The sequence below is a fragment of the Phyllostomus discolor genome, chromosome 1, assembly GCF_004126475.2.
Source record: "Phyllostomus discolor isolate MPI-MPIP mPhyDis1 chromosome 1, mPhyDis1.pri.v3, whole genome shotgun sequence".
NCBI classification, from domain to species: Eukaryota; Metazoa; Chordata; class Mammalia; order Chiroptera; family Phyllostomidae; genus Phyllostomus; species Phyllostomus discolor.
Genome location: NC_040903.2, coordinates 46,887,470 through 46,908,844, shown reverse-complemented (window position 1 = coordinate 46,908,844; position 21,375 = coordinate 46,887,470). Strand labels below are relative to the sequence as shown.

Below are 21,375 nucleotides of genomic sequence, written 5' to 3'. Positions count from 1 at the left end.
CTTTCTCTGATTGTCATTTCCCTGCTTGGGTCCTTTCATTTAACAAGCCATTGAAAAGTTACATTTATCAGTCACTCTTCTGGGGCCTGGGGGATACTTCAGTGAATTAAGAGACCAAAATCCCTGTCCTAAAGGAGCTTACCTCCTAGTGGGGTCAGACACAATAAATAAGACATGAAAAATAATATGGTAGATGGTAATAAATGCAATGGAGGAAAATAAAGCAGGGAGAAGGAAGTGAGGAATTCCAAGTGGAAGGCGGGGGTTATACTTTTGAATATGGTGGTCAGGGGAAGTCTCACTACGACGTTTGAGCAGACACATAAAGGACATGTGGATGAGCACATGGATACCTGAGATTCGCCCTGCAGGCAGAGAGAACAGCAAGTGCAAGGGCTCTGGGGCAGGAGCAGACAACACATCTGTGTGGTAGCTACTGAACTATAATTTCAAAAATTAACTTCTTATATTGGAATGATTTTAGATTTATAGAAAAACTGCAAAGATAAATTTCCATGTGCCCTCCACCTAGCTTCCCTTGATGTTAACACCTTCCATGATCACGGCTCATTTGTCAAAACTGAGAATTGTGAGCTACAATGTTGAAGCCAAGAATCCTGTGACCATTAGGGGTGATTGTATTTGACCACAGTTACTGAAGCCAGTTAGTGTCATAATTCAGGAATTCTATCAGTTTCATCTTCTTATGACTCAAATCCCAATGGCGGAAACATTTCCATATATCATTTTCAAAATGTTCTTTACAAAGTCCAGGTTTCTTTTAAAAAGCAGTTACCTTCAAATTAATCTTGAAATAACCACATTTACTTTGAAGGAACAGATACAATTTTTAAATTTTACTTTTTGAAACTATCTACCAGAGATCACACTGGCAGACACTCATTACAAGAAGGCCTGCGCATGGGAACCCCTGTCTATTTCTAACCGAGCTCCGAGTCGCGAGGTGGCTAGTGCGAGTGGGTGGTTTCTCTGACTCTCCCTTCTCTAAACCTAGTTTCTCCTGATTTCGAGGAACAAGAACACTGCTTGCCCTAAACTTTCCTAATGCTTCCAGAGCCGCTCCCTCAGGGAACAAGGATTGTAAAGCAACTCTCACATTCCAGGCACTGCCAGGGGCTTTACCTCCTCGTGGTGGAGGAGGCTGGCGGAGCGCACTGTTCCAGTGAGGGAAGCGAGTGCTGCAGAGGAGGCACGCACAGCAAGGAACTCCCCACGGAGAGGGTGGGGAGGGGGCTTTTGGAGGGGGTCCCTTCAGGGCCAGATGACTTGGAATCGGCCAGCTAAAACCGAGGTGGGCCAGATACCTCCGACAGAGGGATCAGTGTGTTCACAGTAACAGAGGCATGAAACATCAGGCAGCCTACCTGGAAGCTCTAGAGCAAAGTATATGTTTGGAGTGTTAGGAGATGTGGGTAGATCGGGCCAGCAGCACTGGCATCACCTGTGAGCTGGTGACCAATGCTGGTGCATGGGCCCCATCCCAACCTACTGAAGCAGAACCTCTGGAGGTGAGACCCGGGAAGCCCAGCAAGCTCTCCCACTGATTCCTATGCACACTAAAGGTTGAGGTAGCTAATCAAGTCACCTAGCCCTTCATAATGCCAAAGCTGATCTGAAAAAGGCAACCTGTAGGTTACAAATTCTAGCAGGGCTTACCTTTCTGACGGCTAGGCCTACTCTTTAAACCTAACAACAACCAGAAAGAATCCAGTTGTGTAAAATATAATTACCAGAAGACTTAAAGCAAAACAGGTGACTTCTGACAAGATGCCTTCAGAGTGAGGCCCTGTTGTGTCTGTAAATCAATATCACATTTATTTTTGTGAGGGGAACAGCCGTCTTGTCTGTCTGGGTTACCAGCACACCTAATTATAGCAGCATCCACGTTGCTGGCGATAGCAGATAGGGTCTCCTGCGTGGGGGACTATCTCGTGGCTGAGCGGGTTTGAGCCAATTCAAATAAAACAAACCCGACTTACCTCATTCTTCAATCATCACCAACTAAAGGCGCCCTTCTGCAAGAGGCAGGCAAGGCCTTTGCTTTCTTTTAAACTTGCAAACAAGCCTTGGAAGACAGACTGCTCAGGGATCATTTCTATTTATGAACTTTTGACGTGGATGCAACTTCACGGGCATTTAGAAAAAGTACACTGGAACCTGCCCGATGGGACATGAGAAAACGGAGCTGCTGCACCATCTCTCCCTCATCAGAGGACCGCCCTCTCCTTTGAGTCCCTGATGCCAACTGGGTGGGACTGTTGGCACTTGCCGTTTTACTACGCACCGAGTAGCAAGCATTGTTTTAATGACAGTTACAACAGTAGTTAGCCCTTCTATCATCCTCATCTCATACCTGGCACTGCATGTTTCTTTGTATCGTAATTAACCCTTGTAACAATCACAACCCTTGAAATCACGAGTTAGGTATCAGTATAGTCCCATTTCACAAAGGAGGAAACTGCCCACAGAATGATTAACACCCTTGCTCTGCAGTCCATGCTCTTTATCACCATGCAATCTGGTCTTTTCAGGGACTCTCCATTTATTACTTCACCTTTGAAACAGGCTTGAAAGAGAAGTATTATTAGCACTACTTTTGCAGATGGAAATATTAAATATCAAGGCAATTATAATTTGCCTAAATGGTAAGTAGAGCCTAACTGCACTGTTGCTGGCTACAGTGGCGGTGGGGGTGGGTCGATAACAGAGAAGAGCCCTGGAAGGTTCTTAAAGCCACATCCAGAGAGTGACTCACCTCTCAGAAAACATGGTTCTCTAGGCAGAGGACACTGTGACAAAGCCAGTGGTCATGATCCCCAAAGAATAGGAGTGTGAAAACAGATAGCTAATGGGTTTACTGATGCTTTCAGAGGGAAGCAGAACTTGGGGGCAAAGGTGAAACTACTAAGGTACTGTCAGTAGAGCTTGCAAGGTGCACCCTGTTTCTGGTTGTGAGGCTGACCTCTCAAAGCAGATTCTTCTTTTGCATTTGCAGGGACATAGCCTGTGTTTCAGGCCAGAATCTAATGGTTCCCTCATGGGTTGTGATTTCAGTCACTTGCTTCTCCAGCCAAGTGAGCTAAACAACCACAGACAACAGGCCTCTTATTGTGTTATTGTTCTCCGAAATCTGGGATGATAGGAATAAAATAAATTTCCAGCCAAGGCAAAACCCAGCCTCAGGTACACACACATGCACGCACATGCACGCACACGCATCTGTCAATTGAGCCAAATGTATTTTTGATGAATGATTAGTGGGGCTTTCCAAGAATCTGGCAAACAACACTTGAAGAGGTTTTTTAGCTCAGCCTTAAGATTCATGATAGTTATTAACCTCTTTATGTCATCATTTTGCAAAAATAATTAACAGATCAACAGAATGGGGTTTTCCTTAGGGGGTTTTCAAAGAGAGATCTGATCACTTTATTCATTCCAAAGTTTGCAGTGCCAAAGATGAATAGCAACCCTCATACCACTGGGGGCCCTTCTACACTTTAGAGGGAGGACCTACCTGGGGGAAGAAACCATGGCTCATTCAATTTCATCACTCACCACATTCAGCTAGTGTTGAGAATGCCTTGAGAAAAGATAGTTTAAATTTCTAGAATAAAATGTTATGCAATTTTAATCAGCACTCATTAGAACCCATTTAAATTGCCTGCTAATGAAATTTCCCAAATGCAGCAAGTGGGGCTGCAGGACTGTGTCCCATCACTGATGTGATCCCCCTGCTCTCTGGCGCAGAAGGGCTCCTGGCACATGGCTAATACTCAGTAACTATCATCAAGCAGCTGTCCTATTGTTGGGGACCCTTCCAGGTGACCACTTTGATGATGGCGATGATGATGATGATGATGATGGTGGTGGTGGTGGTGGTGGTGGTGATAGCAGCAGTGGCAAGGCTATGTACTTAGGAAGCAGTATCTAGCAATCCTCCCAGCAATGCTGTGAAGGAGTTAAAATCACAGCACTTATTTTACCAGGGAGGGATGTGAGGGTGAGTGCAGCGCCATAACATGCTCGGGTCACACGAGAACCTGCTCCAAAATGGTAGAACTGGGATTTAAATCGAGGCTCCCCTGCTTGTGGGGTCTGAATTCTTTCTTAATCGCTGTTTGAAACTGCCTGTCCATAGTTGGCAATGAGTTTGAGATGGTAAACTTGAATGCTTGCTTGGAGTCAAGAAAAGAATCCTTAAGTTACTGCAACATCATTTTAGGCAAGTGTGTGGCAAGAGGGAAGAATTTCTATTTCAAGCCACGCTCCAGTGAAGGTTTTTTGGTGACATGGCCCTTCAGAAACTCACCAGTGGTGATTCCAGAATGACTCTAAATTAATCCATAGGTCTCTTTTTTGAGCACTGACATCCCACCCCCAACAGAAAAAGAAACTTTGTTAATAAATTGGGAATGAGATTCCTAGACTAGTTCATAAATGCAATTTAACTCACAATTAAATATAATGTATCTGCAATAGTAAACTAGTCATTAAACCAGATGAAAAAGAGTACCATTCAGTCGATATGATTCATAAAATTAAGTTTGTTTCTCTAGGAAATGTAGACTTAATGAAGAGAGAGGGTTTTTTTTAATATGAAGAAGACTTAAGGATGCTTTTATAAAGACTTCAAAAAACAGTAGTACTGGCCCTTTAATTCCAGTTTCTCTTCCAAACCTGGCTTTCCTATTCTTTGTACCTTAGGAATAGATGATATTACAGGACACTCTTATACTTGGCACCATCATCCGATTGATTTGGTGCACGTTTAGAACAAAAGATGGAGGGAGGTAAAAGGGAAGGAGCTGGAGAGAGTTCCCTAGTGGGCACTGGTCTGTTCAGGGTGAGTGGAGTTGATGAGGAAGTGCCAGGAGAGGGGGCAGCAAGGGTGATGTGTGCATAGGGATGAGAACTTGACTATGTGAGCTCCGCATGGGCAGCCAGGGCAGGAGGGAAGGACAGGGTGCCTCTTGAGGAAGAAGCATGGCTGTGTGGAGACAAGTCAGTGAGGAGGGTATGTGAGTGCACACAATAGTGCCCGAGTGACTGTGGGTCTGTCTGGACCAAATCCAGCCATTGTTACTATAACAAGAATGGTTCGCGTGACAGTGATGTAACCTGGCAGTGAAGGAAAGTGGACTGGGATGCGCATATGTGAACAATGATGACTTCACTGCACTAGTCAGTGGGGGCAGGAGGTGCTGTTGAGTAAGCATGTGTACTGTGTGGCTGTCGCATTCAAGATGACTGAGCAAGTAGAGCAATGAATCTGCATCAAATTTTGTGTTAAGCTTGAACAATCCTCCACAGAAACTATTTGGATGATTCAGAAGGCCACAGCTATGGGTAACTGGTGATTGGCAGCTTCATCACAACAACGTGCCCACTCATGCCTCACGTCTCCTGCAGAGTTTTTTGGCAATACATCAAATCACTCAGGTGACTCAGCCCCCCTATAGCCCAGATTTGGTACCCTGCAACTTTTGGCTTTTCCCAAAACTAAAATCACCTCTGAAGGGGAAGGGATTTCAGACTGTTGATGAGATTCAGGAAAATATGACAGGGCAGCTGATGGCAACTAGGAGAACTGTGAGGTCCCAGGATGCCTACTTTGAAGGACACTGAAGCGTCATTGTCCTAGTAGAATATTTCTTCTATCTTATGTTGTTTTGGCATGTTGTAAGCATCGGAGAGAAAGCCAGTGTGACTGCAGCTCAGTGGTTACAAAGGAGAGACAGCTGTGATGAGTGAGAAGAGGAAAGCAAGGATGGGTCCACGGATGAGCTCAAAGGCCAACCTGAGGGATTAGGATTTAATTTGAAGGGCCTGGGGAAGCCACTGGGGCTTTTAAGGGCATGAGGGAGAGGGTCAAAGGAGCTTCTGTAAAGGTGGCTCCAGATGTTGGGAGACAAACGTCAAGGGATGGCTGTGTTCACCATGGTGGCACATGTCCTTCTGTCCCTTTTCAGGGGCACTCCACAGACTGGCAACTGGGACCATCACTCGACATTTGGCATTACACAGGTGGAAGGACATTCAGGGTGAGTGATGTGGTTCTGGAACTTTGGGGTATCATGGAGCAGTAGACAATGAAAGTGGGGCTCCCAGGGTTTTGCCACTTTCTATTTGTCTAAAAAAGGTAAAATCTCAGCTACCATCTGTGATCACCTTCATTTCATAACAAAAGACATTTTTAAGCCAAAAACATGAGGATATGATCTGGGAGGGGATAATTTTATAGAAAACACCACACATTCCTATATTTTCAGCATTTTGCTTTAGTACCCACAAAAACTTCCTTACAGACTGGGCACACGTCCACACATCAGTGTCTAGAACTTCAGTATTTGGAAACCACTGAGCTCACCCCTGTCACCCACTTCACAGCCGAGACCACTTGAGGGTCAGGAGTCACGGGGCTCCTCCCTCCCGGTGAGGAGGGGAGTTAAGGGCAGGAGGCCTCAGTCTCCTGGCTGCAGGTTCCTTCTCGTTCCATTACATCATCATGTTGAATCTCATCTGTGCATTTCAGCTTGCTTCCTGTGCCCTGCCAAGCTTCAGACACTGTACCCTCTATTCTGGTCCACGGTGGGGTACACTGGCCATTTTCACCTCCCTGCCAACACATCTGAGAGCTATGCTACTTATTAAGAAACACACATTCGGCACAATGACTCAGCCTGGAGCCCCACAAAATGGAATCCTTCTCTGTGTAAAGAAGAGGGGGGTCTCACCTGATCTTCAGATACGCTGCGACTCCAAACACCAGCAGCACCACGGCGATGACAGTCACCGTGATGGCGGCGATGCTGCCTGTGAGGGAGGGAAGGCCCAGAGAGCGGGTGAGAAAGGTGGTCGCTGCAGATCCGTTTGCACAGAAGTCAGGGCCGGGACAAAACCCAGGGTCTTGATTCCGTTACCAAAATGCTTTCCATGCTAGGTGAGTTTCTGATAAATGGCCAATATTTGTTAAGACCTTTTGGGTGGCCTGGAGATCAAAGAACAGTCCACAGTAATATTGGATTTTCTTTGTAATAATGACACCAATTTGTTGTTGCTGCTGTCATTTACAGGGGTAGGGGACACAAATCTCCTGAAATTCTATTTTCTTCCCTTATAAGCTCTGGCTCCTCTTTCTGCCATTTGCAAAATATGGGGAGACTCGGGATGTTTTATTCAAGGGTTACTGCAAAGTATTTGACATGGTTGGTTTTAAAAGAAACCAGAATCACACAGCTGTATCAGTCATGGCCAGTTTAAAAGGGTGGTCGTGGTGGGAGATGCACTACTCTTAATGATGCCAGTGAACCAAAGCATTTAAAAATACTCCTCTTTTGGAAGTGTGTCCACTTTTCATTCTTGAAAGGTAAATTTGACTTCATAGAGAATGAAGTTAAGTTTGGTGTAAAAATAAGGTCAAGTCTGGTAAGTAACAGTATTTTTTGTTTGCAGAAGTAACCTGGTGAAATTACAAAGTAACATGAATGTTTTATTGTGTAGTTTGAAATCTGGGTCCAAAGGCAACTGTTAATGAACAGTTAAAAACAACAACCCGTTAGGCACACAGCCTTGGAAGAATTACCGTACTGCTTCCAAAGATGACTACTTTGAAGCACAACACTCTTTTTGTGTGAGCTTTGGGCTAATAATGTATATACTTCAGCTTTATTTCACCTTAGAAATGCCAAGAATCAATTGAGCTCTTGTCCTCTATAGTTAAAGTGACTTTTTGGCACTAACGCTGGTGTTAGGGACCCCATTTACTCTTTCAGGCCCCTGGGAAATTATTTCCTACCTCAGCAAATGAGTAGGACTCTGAGACACACTGGTAAGAGCATCAGAGATCTGGAGTCTGAATACGTGAATTCAAGTGTGGTTCCCCTGTGATTAGCTGTTTGACCACAAACTATGTAACCCTGTCCACTCATATACCACTCACCTGCGGAGAAAAGACGGAGAAAGAAGAGCCACTCTGCTCTTGCCCACAGTTTCCAGAGGATTAAATGAGATGCCCTGTGCACCACACTGAAGTCTTCTCCAAATGTACCGTGCTGGGCTGGTGCCCATCTGTCATGGACTAGGTTTCAAAGGGGACAGGTCTGCCCCACAGTTTTGGAGATTTATTATTTGTAGATTATTTTGTCATGTCTCCTTTTAGTTTTCCCATCTTTTGTATATTGTTCTTATTAGCCCTTCCACCAAAGGAATTAGAGTAGAGCTAAGGAGCAGATCAGTCTACTAATTAACTTCATAGTAATTCCCCAAAAGTTTTGGGTTGAAAGAAGGCTATGTCAGACACCTATGCCTGTAATTTCTAAAAGTGAACCAAGGAGGTTCATTGCTAACATAGAGACTAAAACCAGGGCTGCACAGGTTGTATTGCATCATTTCAGAGTTTCCACACTTCTGGATACTCACACGCTCATCTCCTTGCTCCTGGAATCCTAGAGCAGGGTTAGCATAATTATCAGTCTCCCTCCCTCCCTCCCTCCATTTTTTTCTTTCCTTTTTTCTTTTTTTACTTTTGTCAAGATAGAATTATGGCACCAAATGCTCAAGTGTGCAGACCAGATCAAACAGAGAAAGTCTGAGGTCAGGTCCCCTTATGAAAAGCCTCTACTCCTACTTTGAAACTGTGCTTAGCTTCTCAGCCTCCAAACTGGGATGAAATCAGAACAATTCAAAGTTCATGGAAGCCTGTTGACAGCTCCTTTAAGAGCTTGTGAGAGGAGTTATTATTGCAATGTAAGGAATTGGGAGTATTTCAAGATTCAAAAAGGTACAGTGATTGCAATTAGAAGCAATTTTAAAAGCTGGCCTTTTAATTTAATTCCCCTCTTTTTAAAAATGGGATATAGTTGATTTCCCTATAATTCTTCTTTCATGCTCCAGGGATAGTTTAATACAGGGAATTGTAGGTTTGACCTTTTTCAGAGTTTCTTCCCTAGCTTTGAGCAGTTGGATCTCCCCCAATTCTGTGATTTACTGAATTTATTTATGTACCACCTTGTTCTAAAGATAAATCAGGCAGTCCCCCAACTCAGGTGTTGTTCTTTCTTTTAAAAAACATCAAGTGACAGTGATTTGCTTCTCCTCAATGTGACTGGTGGCTGTCCTGCTCTCAGTTAATGTCATCTTCAAATGGGGCCCTTTAAGCCCACCTTTTCTTGGTCACACAGAGGCCAAGTGACCAGAGCTGGAGCTGGCAGGTGATTTTCCACCCAATGGGTCCTTGAGGGCAGCCGAGCAGAGGGGTACTTCTGAGGGTGGGCACTGCCCACTCTGGGGCCAAAACATGCCAGGTAAAATAGATTATACTTTGGACCATCTTATTAACTATTCTGCCACCCACTGGCTCTCCTTAGAAGGTGCCAGCCTGGCAGCGAGGGTCCTCTGGAACTAGAGGACCTTCAGCAGGCCCCTAGCCTAAGAGGGCTCGTGTCCTGAGCTCCCTGTCACCTCCACAGCAGCTGCTACTTTCAGAAGCAGCTGGGAACCTCACCCTGGGAGGCTCCACACCTCAGGGCATTATAGTCTGAACATATGAGGGGGAGACTGAGCCAACATTAGCACAACTTTATATGGTACAGAAAAGGCTTAATTTCCTCTTTGTGAAAGTGAATGTCATTTCCTACTGAGCTCTGTTTAAACTAGACTGGAATTCCCCCTTTCCTCCTACTCTTTTCTTTTTTCAAGACAAGGCAGGGAAAGAGCACGCAAGGAAAGTGTAGCCAGGGCAGGGGCAGCCTTGCCCTGTGAAGGAAGCTGGGGACACTTGGTGGGTAGTGCAGTAGGTATGGGGGTGGGATGGTGGCTGGCACTGCAGGTCTTCCTCATGAGCATCTGAAGTTACAGACTGCATGTGACTTACTCTGTAAAGCCCAGGAGCCAGAAGAAATGAAGAGAGAGTTGGAATAAATTTATCTGTATATTTCATAATCCAAGATATAAGAACATTCCACTGTGCTAGCACATCCCACCATACCAACATGCTCTCCCTGCCCAGAGGGCTGTTGAAGATCTTGAAACAAAGCCTTCTTGAATTTTGGGCCTGTCTTTGGCGGGGATTTCTCAGTGTACCATTAATCCAGTCTGCATTTGCAGCTGATTACTTTGCACTGGCACTGTGCTGAGAACTTTATAGCTATCATCTCATTTCATTCTCTTTCTGAGTTGTGTGGAATTATTCCCACTGTGTGGATGAGAAAGTTAAGGCTCAGAGAGATCAAAGGCTTGATTCAGGTTTTATAATCTGGTAAATGAGTAAGCTGAAATTTGAACCCAGGACTATTCCATTCCAGGGTTTGCATTTTCACTCATTGGTATGCTGGTTACTTCCCTGACTCTTTTCTCAGCGTGGCCAACTCCTACTCTTTCTTTATGACAACTTTGAGAGCTTTGCTGATGCCCCCAAGCAAACTACAGGGTTGCTGTGTGTGTTCGTTCTTTGTGTCTGCTTCTTTCTGACATTTGGGGTTGAGTCTCCCCAGGAAGATTCTAATCCTATTCATCTTGCATCTCTTTCCCCTTCTTACCACACTCTTAGTCCCAACTATGGTCTCTAGCCCATAATGGGTTCTTAACTCATTCATTTAACATCAAACAAATAAATGTGATACTGGCCCAAGAAAGACAACTGGCAGTCTTCAAGCTCAGTCACCGTGCTAAGGAAGTTCCCCCAGCAGCCGGCTCCTCACCTATCCATCATGGGGGCTCCTGCGGCACGTCTTACCTGAGTATCATTTTTATGACTCTACAGCTATGGACCAAGTGCTGCTTACCATGTGCTTTTGAGTCCCCAGGGACAATGGAGCTGGAGGAGAGTTATTTTAGGGATAACTGTCTGGACAGAGTGCAAACTCTCAGAAGGCCATGCTTCTGGCCAGGCCTGGTTAGACTACTCAAGGGAGGAGGCTGCCCCGGAGGTCATCTCTTGGCCTGCTTGGACTCTGTTCTGTAGCCTGTGCAGTCCTGGAATAAACTTGGGCATAATTTTAAGGGGTCGTTCTCCCAACAGCTGCCTCTCCCACCACAGACACACCTGCTCTCTTTGTCACACACCTGTTAGCCCTTCACGGTCACAGGAAGTCTCCCACACTTGGAAGGGGCTCTCCTGACTGAGCCACCTCTCTCTCCCCCGTGCAACCTAAATGTGCCCTCCTGTCCCCCAGGGCTTAGCAGCATTCCCGGTTCTTCACATGTTCCTCTAGGGACACTGCTCATTGAGGCATTTTCTTTTTTCCTCACTTTAAACATGAAAGAAATGTTTTACCCGACCTCTTTGGCAGGACACTTGAGTGTCATATCCAAAATGACATTACCAGGCTGTGATGGGGTGACACTGAACAGCCTCTGAAAGAAAGCACTTTCCTAGGCTCTTTCAGGTATGTATGTATGTATGTATGTATGTATTTATATAGATTTTTTAACAGTAGGATGTATTTTATTTTTAAAATCTATAAACTAGTTAGTGGACAATATTATAATAACTGGTATATTAAATTTCAAAGTTTAACAGCTAAGTTTTGCTTCACAGATTCACTCTTTTAGAATGACAGGAAATATGTACAACTTAGACTGCATATTCAGATACATGCCTCTTTCCCTTCTTCAAAATAAAAGCCCTAAAAAGTGCAGTTTGAAAGTCATAGCTATGAAGGCACTGCATACGTAGCTCTGCACCCCGCGGCTGACGGCCTGCTTAGTAGCAAGAGTAATGAGAATATCCTACACTTAATTTAATGGAGCATAAGAAACTTTTTGAGGAAGGACCTAGCTCTTCTCAAAGAAAAAGAACTTTTTGGCTCATTTATTTAATGAATTCCTTCCCAGGATTGCTTTTAAAAAGCTTATCTGGAAAAGCCATTGAGAACGTGCCTACTACAAACACGTCTGCTCTTATTCTGCATGAGTGTCAGCGGGTGGGGGGAAGAGCACTAGGTGTGTGAGAAATATACCGATCTCCAAAGTAGTAACTTATCTGTTATGATAAAGCTAAATATACCTCCCCAAATCCACTATTTTATGTAAATGCTGCCAACAGATGACCTATGTAAACAATTTTGAGTTAGGTTTACAGTATTTTTATAAATCTAACGAACAGATTGAAGTCATGATGCTCTCCTATTCTCAAACTCAGGGAGCTGGTGTCTGTTCTGGACATGTTGAATTCACTGGGGATCTGATGTATGATTCAAGGAGTGTTCTGATGTCCTCCACTGTTGTGAAAACAAAAACTGTAACCAGAAGACTTTGTAAATGATTAGCCACAGTTGTTATTATCTTAGAAACCAAACTGAATGCGATCAAACATTATGTGAACTGTGGTAACAGCCCTGGGAAGCTTGAAGATGGCCTGAAAACTCAGATCCTCAAGCTCCTGGTAGCACACAGTGGACTTCAGATCCCTTCTTTAAGGATATACCAGAAAATAATGGAAATTCAGCCCTAAATTAAACCAAACTATATGTTATTACAGGAAGAAATATTTTATGAAGTAAATTTTGTTTTTTTGAAGGCCAGTAAGTTAGTGGTTCAAAGATTATTGTCCAGGAGGCTAGGAAGTCCTTATAACCTGGTCTAGTGATTCATATTTCTTTACAAGTGCTTTAATTACCTATAGAGAAGAAGAAAATAATATAGATGGTTTATCAGATTAGTTTCAGAACCGATGAAATAACGCAGAGAAAAAATTATTTAAAAATAGTTGTATTTATATTCCACGATTTCTTATACTAGGAATACTAGGTTTCTTATAAACTTTTTACATGACTTGTTTTAAAACAAGTTCTTCACATAGTGTCTGTGACGTGACTTACGGAATTTCAGGGAAATAGTTCTGTGTGTTTTTGTAGCTTAATTTGTCCTATACAGAGAGGGCAGATGGTCACCTGCAGTCCATGTGAGACGCAAACAGGACATTTAGGGAATTTTCGGACGTGGGCCATCCCTCTGATGCTGAAGGTGCTGCGTGTACAGAAAGACGTGACTGTAGATTTGGATGCCTGCTCTCTGCATCCGCCAGTGTTTTCTGTGTTACCTTCCTGATTAATGTGGAGTCTTGTGACTCTGGGACTAGATGCCAAAGTGTTTCTTTGAAGCTTAGGAAAGTCTGGTTTTACCTGTGGATTTCCCCTTCATTCTGTCTTAGTATATTCATTGTTTACCTAATAGCCAACTCTAACAAATTCTGGATTTCAGTAGGTGCATGAGATTAGCACAATGGTGACATCTACTGCATCTGTGACTGGAATGAGTCCTGGATTAGGGCCGTCAGCCTGAAATACAAAACTGTGCCTTCCTGCAAGCACAGGGCCCACTAAATGAGTCTAAAACAATCGTATTCTTCACATTCCACAGTGCCTACATAGGTAATTTTTCATTCCCAGTCTTCAGACAGGTCCTCAATGCACTCGAAGTTGACCTTGACTGGAAAGGGTTGTAGAAAGAAGGTTTTAAAGCCCCACCACACTGTTCCCCTGAACCTTCGCCATATTGTGAGAAAACCACAAACGGCGGGAATGGGGGCTTGTTTGGGCACAATAAAAGCCCAGCACACAGCTGCTGGGGAGAGTGCAGACCCCACCCGAGCGCAGGCCTGTGGTTTTGCCGTGGTCCTATGCTCTTTTAAAAAGCCGCTACTGCTCCGAGACAGCCAGGGGCAGGAATTGATGGTGGGGACTTTGCAGGGGTGACAAAAAGGAAGTGTCTTGCTCCTATCTGTAGATGTGGCTCCTAAACCACATTCTCCTTGGAAATTCCAGTCAGCTTATTTAAATGCACGTGAAGTACAATGCTTTGACCAAGTTCCTGGGTCTGTGCACGTCTGATCTATTTTGAGAAGAGTCTTTAACAATCCTCCTGACTGTTTTTTCAATACTCTTGCTCTTTTCTTTCTCCTTCCTGGTCCAGGGAGCAGGTAAGAAATGGTGAATAGAAGCAGGTGGCCATTTTAGATAGTGTGTCGGCTCCTTCAGTCAAGGTCACCCAGAGGAAAGGAGCATTTTATCTCAAAGGAATTTTTTTCTCTTTAAAAGCACGTGCCTGTGCAGGCGCTGGCGGAGGGAAGGAACGATTGGTGAGAAAAGGGGCTTGAAGGTTAGAGTCTTTGTGTGCCTGAATCTTTCTTCATTCTGTCCGGAGAAGCCTCCTCTATCTCCACCGAAACAGTCTCACACTGCAACTCCTTCCTCCAGATGACAACGATGACAGCAGTAACAGATGACGACGACAATGACAATGATGATGACGACGACCATAGCCATGGACATTTCCTTGTTATTTACTCTGTGCCAGGCACTGTTCTATGAGCTTTGGTTATTTCCATTTGTGCAATTCTCCATTAGGTAGGTACCCTTGTTATATCCATATTACAAAGGAGGAAACTGAGGCACAGAGGCACTAAGGGCCCAGAATCACATGGTTGGTAAGTAGGAGAACTGGGACACAGGGTAGGCTCCAGAGTCCGTGCTGCTCCCCACGCGGCTCTCCTGACACCCCAGGCGCTAGTGATAGCTCTGCCTCTGCTCGTGGACGATACCTACTGCTCCAGTACACGCTCTGTCTGCTCCCTGTTGGCCGCCTGGGAATGGGGCCTAACTTGGAGCTGGGGCTGGGTGATGATTTGGGTCTTCCTGCAGTTACTCGCGAAGATGGGTCGAAGCTCAGTAATTTAGATTAATTGGGAGGGGGACCATTTAGAAACAGATAACAGTCACACCACAGTGACCCAAGATGGCCCACATCATTGGCTTCTAGCATGTGCTGTGCTCCACAATCCCTGCCGAGGGCACTGCCAAGTGCTGTGTGTTGCAGTATATTAAATACCTCAGGGTCTGTGTGTTTGATGGTTTCCCTTTGGATTGTGTGTGCACACCTGTGGGTGTAGGTTGTGATGTGGGGGAGAAAAGGTGAAGAAGAAAATCTCTGTTTTTGGATACCTCTACCTAGGTGGATCCTAATTTCACTGTTATTGAAGGTTACTTTGACTTCTGGGCTTGAATGCTGCTTAAATTTCACTCCTGTTTTCCTCCCACTCTACCCCACATCAGGGGAAGCTAAGCTTATCTCTCTCTGACCCCAAATTAATGCCACAAGCTTCTCCTGAATAAATTCCAAAGCGAGGACAGTGTGGGGTGTAGAGGCAACAGGCCGGAGTGTGGAGGTCTGACTGCCCAGCTGCTGAGACTAGTGCCGGCCCGGGAATCACACGGGGGAGTGCGGGACTGGATGGGCAGACAGGCAGACAGGTAAGGTGGGTGGTACCCAACTCTGCATTTTGCCTCTAGCAAGGCGCGTGTGTGTGTGTGTGTGTGTGTGTGTGTGTACAAAAGCTGGAGCAGTCTCACCGACATGTTGCTGGGGGTAGTTATGCATGTACATGCAAGATAAAGATATATGAGATACAGGTGCACTAATGGTTTTATGTGAACACGTTCCGCCTGCCTTCTAGACTGCAAGTCCCTTAAAGCCAAGGATACCGACTCTCCTTTGCTTGTGTAGGTACAAAGTAAGAAATCCACAACATAACTGATTTCTTCTGAAAGTGAACTTACTTTTGAAATTGAACTTTTTTTAGTAAAGATGCAAAAATAAAACTACTTTATAAGGCATACAGCTTGCATACAAATATGCTACAGAGATGGTTTTAAGACAACCTAAGTTTATCTCAGTAAATTAGTCCTTCTCCCCATGGCCCATCCCCCCAAATTGCTAAATCGTTGAAGGATTGTTTAGTCACTTCTTCACACAGAGTGGCAGAAGTAGACTTTATCAGAATGGGTCAAATATTATTACAACCAGAATCTGTCACCCCGTTTATACTCTTACCTAAAAGCTAGTTAGTGGGTAGACTTGGTCAATGAGCAGACCAGGGATTCAAACTTTGGGGCAGGAACCCCAATATCTTTACTTTTCCACTTCCTGTAATCAGGGGGCTTGAACCGGGGGCTGGCTTTACTTTTATCTAAGAGCATTTTACCTACATAGGTAGCATAAGGTTAAAAATGTGTACAGAAACATAAATCACTGTGCTTGTCCCAGCAAGTACTTGTGACCTCTCCCTGCATTTCTCTCTCGTGTGGGAACATCAGCTGTGCTTTAAGGACGTGGGAAGCTCAGGTTTGCAATTAACGCAACCGGGGCACCCAAGTCAGCACAGCCCCTGGTTATCACGGTTTTCAAGTTTCTTTACTTCACTTACAATTACAATCTTTGCCAACACAAATGAGGCTTCTTTCCCACCTGGAATTTATTATAACTACCTATTTAGGTCGCCAGGTCCCAGCTTGCCTTTGACACCTATAATGTGTGACATGGACTGATTTCTAAGAATAGCAAAGGGGACACCTCATCTGTTTTCCCTTAGCAGTAGGACAAGCTTGTGACCACACAGTAGCCCCAGGTCAATGTCAGGGAGCGTTCCTCTTGTTCAGTTCTCCTGAAGGTGCTGCCCAGACCTAAGGGAGCCTGTAGGGAAGGAGAATTCCTCCCCAAACACAGGTGACCACTCCATCTGATGCTATTAACAGACTTTCCTCAGAGACTGCTCCAAATTCAGTCTTGGCCTAACGACAGTCCCCAGGGGACATCTATAGTATTGTGCCAAGAGCAGTAATGGAAGCATTAGGAAAAGCAATCCTGGTCATAAGTCATAAAAGCCATTGTGACTATGGCTAGGCAGAGCTGGTTGGGCATCTCCACTTTGGAGTTTAGGCCAGGAAGCAGTTTTTAAAAAATCTCCTCACCTGGTTAGGCAGAGAGAAGATTCAACCACAGAGGCTGGATTCCCCCAACCTATGCTTTTCCACTTTCTGTGATGAGAAGTCCCGGCTCGGAGACTGGCTTAATAAACACATTAACTGAGGAGCCTTGGGCAAGTCACTTTATACCTGTTGGATTCTATGGCACCACATGGGTCCCTACCTGTACCTGTCCAAGGGGATTCGTTTGATCATTCACACCGCTGTTTACTGGGTGCTGAACTTGATGAAACACTTGCTTCCTCATGGAGTGCTTTTACAAATTAGTGTGTTTTAAATGCTTTGTTCATCAAGAATGCAATACAAAGGACCCACTTAAGTTCTGGGCACCCCTTCCCCATGAAACTCTGAAGCCAGGAAAGAACCTTGCATCCAGAAGAGATTTGAGCCAACCTGGGTAGTAGAAATGAGTGAGGACCTCGAGTTCAAGTTTTGCTTTCAGCAAGATCATGACCAATGGAATAATGTAACTTTGTTGTTGAAAGAAAATTCTAAGAAGGTTCATTGACTCTAACCTCTTTGTTTTACAGATGCTAAGATGAAAGTCTACAGAAATTAAGACATTTGGTTGAGATCAGAGTCCATTAGTAACAGAGCTGGGACTAGAACTCAGACCTTTTAAATTCTCTACCCTTTGGTCTCATTGCAAGCAAAAGCCATAAAGCACTGGTAGCAGAGGCAGTAAATAAAGACAGGGTGCTGGCCTGAACTTCAGGGGTGTGTTTCTAAGATTCAAACATCTCTGTAACACTCTGATGTTTTTGCCATGTCCACACTACCTATACTATTATTTTTTTAATGCTTGTCTTTAAATCAAGTCATTGTGTTGCTTTGGATACTCACTACCTATAGGTTCACCTTCAGCAATCATAGCTATGAAATCATAAATTCAACCTGTTGTTTTACTCTTGTCTAAAATTCACATTAAAACAAAACTAGTTTTTATTAGAATAAACAAAGTTTATCATTTTGCATACTATTCATGTAGGGACTTAAACCATACTTCTGATAATACTGTTTCCAGGAAAACCAGATTCGCAAGGGGGCTGGGGAGGCGGGAGAAGCTGGGCTGGGGGTAAGTCAGCTGCCCCCAGAGCCCCTGGAAGAGGCCAGAAAGAATGGAGGGAAGGAGCTGGGGCCAGCAGTGCCAGTGTCACCACCTGCCACTTGTCCAGGGAATGTGGCAGCGTCACAAACACTGCTTCTTGGTGGAGGTCAAAACTGGAGAAAATGTGGCACAGGAGGGACCACTGTCCTGACTCAGCCTCTCCCAGGCGTAACAGTGCAAACATGAACAAAGACTTCACTTCTAGGTCTGTAATGTTAAGAGTCTGTCCCTTAACATGCTCTATGTCAGTTTCCGCCCTTTTCATACCTCTCCTGTGGGACAGATTTATAGTGCCTGGCATTATAGGCCTATCATAACTATTTTAAAATTACTTTCTATCATGAATAGGTCAGCCTGTGCTGAACTATAACTTCTATTGGGCCAAGAGAAACACACCTTGACATGGGTGGGGGATCTCAACTCTGTGTCAGCCCTATTCCAGATCTCCCCGGGATGGTGACAAGGGCAGGGTTGGAGAGATTTCTGGAGCAGAACTGTAAAAGAACAGAAGAAGAACCCCCTCTATTGTTTGTCCTGGATGAGGAGAACTTTCCTGCTCTTCTGAACAGTCATATCTATAGCACGGGTGGGTTGGCTGTGTCAAGTGAGATGCTCTAAACTCCTTGGCTGGAGAACAGATATTTCTGTTCATGAGTCAAGTCACAAAGAGGGAAAAGGTCCCTGCATCTCTCTGCTATCTGAGTACCCTTAGTGCAATTTATACTGAAGTTTTAAATAAAACTGTCCTGGGGTATTTTCAGTTAGGGACAACCAGCTGTGTGGCGGTGGGCAGAGGAGGTGTGTGCAGGCTGAGAAGCCAGCCTTTTGTAGCCTCTGGCTTTCAGCATTCAGGACCAGACTGGGGATCTCAACCCTGAACTCATCTCTCTGAGACTGACATGCTGAGGCAAATAACATGTCGCAGAAAGCATGTCACTGTCTTGCCTAAGAGCTGCCATTCATCTTCATGAACACTGAAATAGGTTTTGGTTTTGGTTGTTACCCTCTCCTCTATCTCTTTAGTGTTGCACTGATGAAAATGCGGCATGACCAGGGGTCAAACAATGCTGCGGGGGAAAGCTGGCATGTGCTCTTTGTGAGACTCGTCCAGCCTACAGACGAAGGCTCAGATTTCTCTGGGGTTCACCAGTCTTGGGAAGTAAGACCTCCTACACTGATATTTCCTTGGTTCAGAGGACATTGGCGGGAAGGAAGGGAGGTAATTCTCAGAGCCTTAATGCTGTTGGCTAAGTGGTGTGCAGATTTATCATTTTAATTATGGAACATGTGTGGAGCAGAGTCACAGTTTCAGATCTCCTGTCCTAACACTCTGACCAAGGGCAGGGACATCAATATAATTACTGCAGCCCAAGGACTTAGGGAGCTTTGCAGAACCATTAGTTCATTTAGCTTTGCCTCCATGTAATTAATCACCAAGGCCAAGCAGGAATCTGCTTTTGCATACTGTATTTTATCAAGTTTGAACTTTTTCCAGACTGAGGCCCCCATGGTTTTATCGTTAAAAACTCTGTAAGGAGAATAATTTCTGAACTTTGATGCCAGTTAAGGGAAGAGGGAACCCTCTAGCTCTACCCAGCATTCTCAGGGGCAAGCGGGGCCCAGGCCAAGTCCTGAAGCTCAGGCTTTGTACGCTCCCTCCCTCGCCCGAGATTTCTTTTCTCCCCACTGGAAATCTCTAGTTGTTTGTATTCTTTAACCCTTTGCCTTGGATTTCCCAAGAGTCGTGAAAGCCTTACTTTTCAAATGTGATCATGGTTATTTTTCTCTTTCACACTTTCTGGATTATTCTTTTCTGTATTATGTTCTTGGAGGGTGCTTAAATGGACCTTTATTACCTAATACTTATTGTAATAATCCTCTGGGAGTTCTAAAATGGTTTACAACCATTAAATATATTTTTTAAATTAAGAAAATCAAAGTCTAGAAATGCCAACTGTTGTTGGTATCCACACTGAGAATTAGAGACCCAACTGTAATAATAATAACAGCTAACATTTATTTAGTGCTAACTATGAGAGGCACGTTATATACTTGTCTCATTTAATCCTAATAAGAATCTTACAAGGCAAGCACAGTACTATTATTGCCCTCATTTTATAGATGAGGAAAATGTGACACCCAGTGATGAATAAAATGGCCCAAGTCGCTCATCTAGCAAATGGCATCTGTGTGATCTGAACCAGGCAGCCCGAGGCCCGAGTCTGTACGGTCAGGAACATTCTTGTTTTCCTGGAGCCTGGAAATTGTGGAATGACCCCACAATTTCTCCAAACAGAAATATGGCAAATTGTTTTCGATGGCCCACGTCCATGGACTTACTGAGATCGTATAATTTTAACCTAAATTCACCTGCGTGTTTGAGCCTGTGGTCCACCCCTGAAGGCGAGTCTAATGATGAAAGCAAGGCACTGCTGAATAAAATTCTGTCTCACATTGGCCAATATTTTTCTCTGCTGGGACCTGAGAAACAAGGCATGCTGAGGAAAGTGTCAGTGTGGCATCCGTTACCTGTGCTCTGAATGCAGTGCCCCTGGCTGGGGAGGGGTGTTCTAGATCCTTTTCTGATAAAGGTGATGGGTTGGTACTGATCCATCCTCACTTTTTCCCTGGTATTATTTTGTAACTAAAAAGACATGCTCTTGAGTCAGAAGATTACAGTCAAGATTTAGTCTGGATATGGAATCAGACATAGTCCAATCAGTTTTCTCAGTGAGCCAACAAGCTGTAGATTCATTAACGATATCAGCTGAGCTTATGTGCTCTTGCTTTCTCAGCGAAGCACTTCCAAAATCCTCTCAGTCACGTATGACTGATGGAAGTATTTGAAGCAGCAACAAGCAATTGTTCCACAGAGACAGAAACTGTGAATGTAATGGAAGGGGATACTGAGACAATTATACTATGTTGTATTTATGTCGTAAATATGTTGTAGGGAGCTGTAATCTAGCAGACAACACAAATGGTAACTAGCTGACTTTATTACCTTGATGTATGTTTTTGAAAGGTTATTTTTGTAACTATTTCAGAACCAGATTAAGATTTAAGTAGTAAAAGTAAATCAAAGGAGAAGTAAAAATAGTGGGGGAAAGAATTCAGAGTAATGTTGATCTAAAATATAATCTGACAGCCAGAGCTTCATGTGGGAGCTGGCATTAGCAAGCTTTGAGGTTTAGTCTACGTTTAAAGAATTGAGTACAAAAGAAAAAATTTGCGAGTGAGAGTTTATAACAATGTATAGCTTGTCAGTCCTTAAATTCATGGAGACCAAAGCTGGAGCCACCATGGTGGGAAAGGAGAGGTGTAGTGGGGATCCGGGTGTAGGCAGGGGTAGCAGGCAGGAGCTCCACCCTGTAGGGTAGAGGCTTTAATTCTAAAAGCAGAGGATGCCCCAGTGAGATTATGTGTGAGCTAGCCAGATTTGCCTTTAGTTGTCATTCTGGTGAGGAAATGAAGGAGCCGGTTAGG

General features: G+C 44.3%; 1 protein-coding gene and 1 pseudogene across 1 annotated transcript in view; both read right to left on the bottom strand.

Moving 5' to 3' along the window:
• The window catches only part of PARM1 (prostate androgen-regulated mucin-like protein 1), a 98,502-nt gene that overhangs the window by 8,587 nt on the left and 68,540 nt on the right, over positions 1 to 21,375 (bottom strand). Inside the window, exon 3 of the mRNA XM_028506174.2 lies at positions 6,756 to 6,834. Within this exon, the coding sequence (XP_028361975.1) occupies positions 6,756 to 6,834 (79 nt within the window). The remainder of the gene's footprint in view (positions 1 to 6,755; positions 6,835 to 21,375) is intronic.
• Positions 8,495 to 21,243, bottom strand: LOC118499794 (annotated as a pseudogene).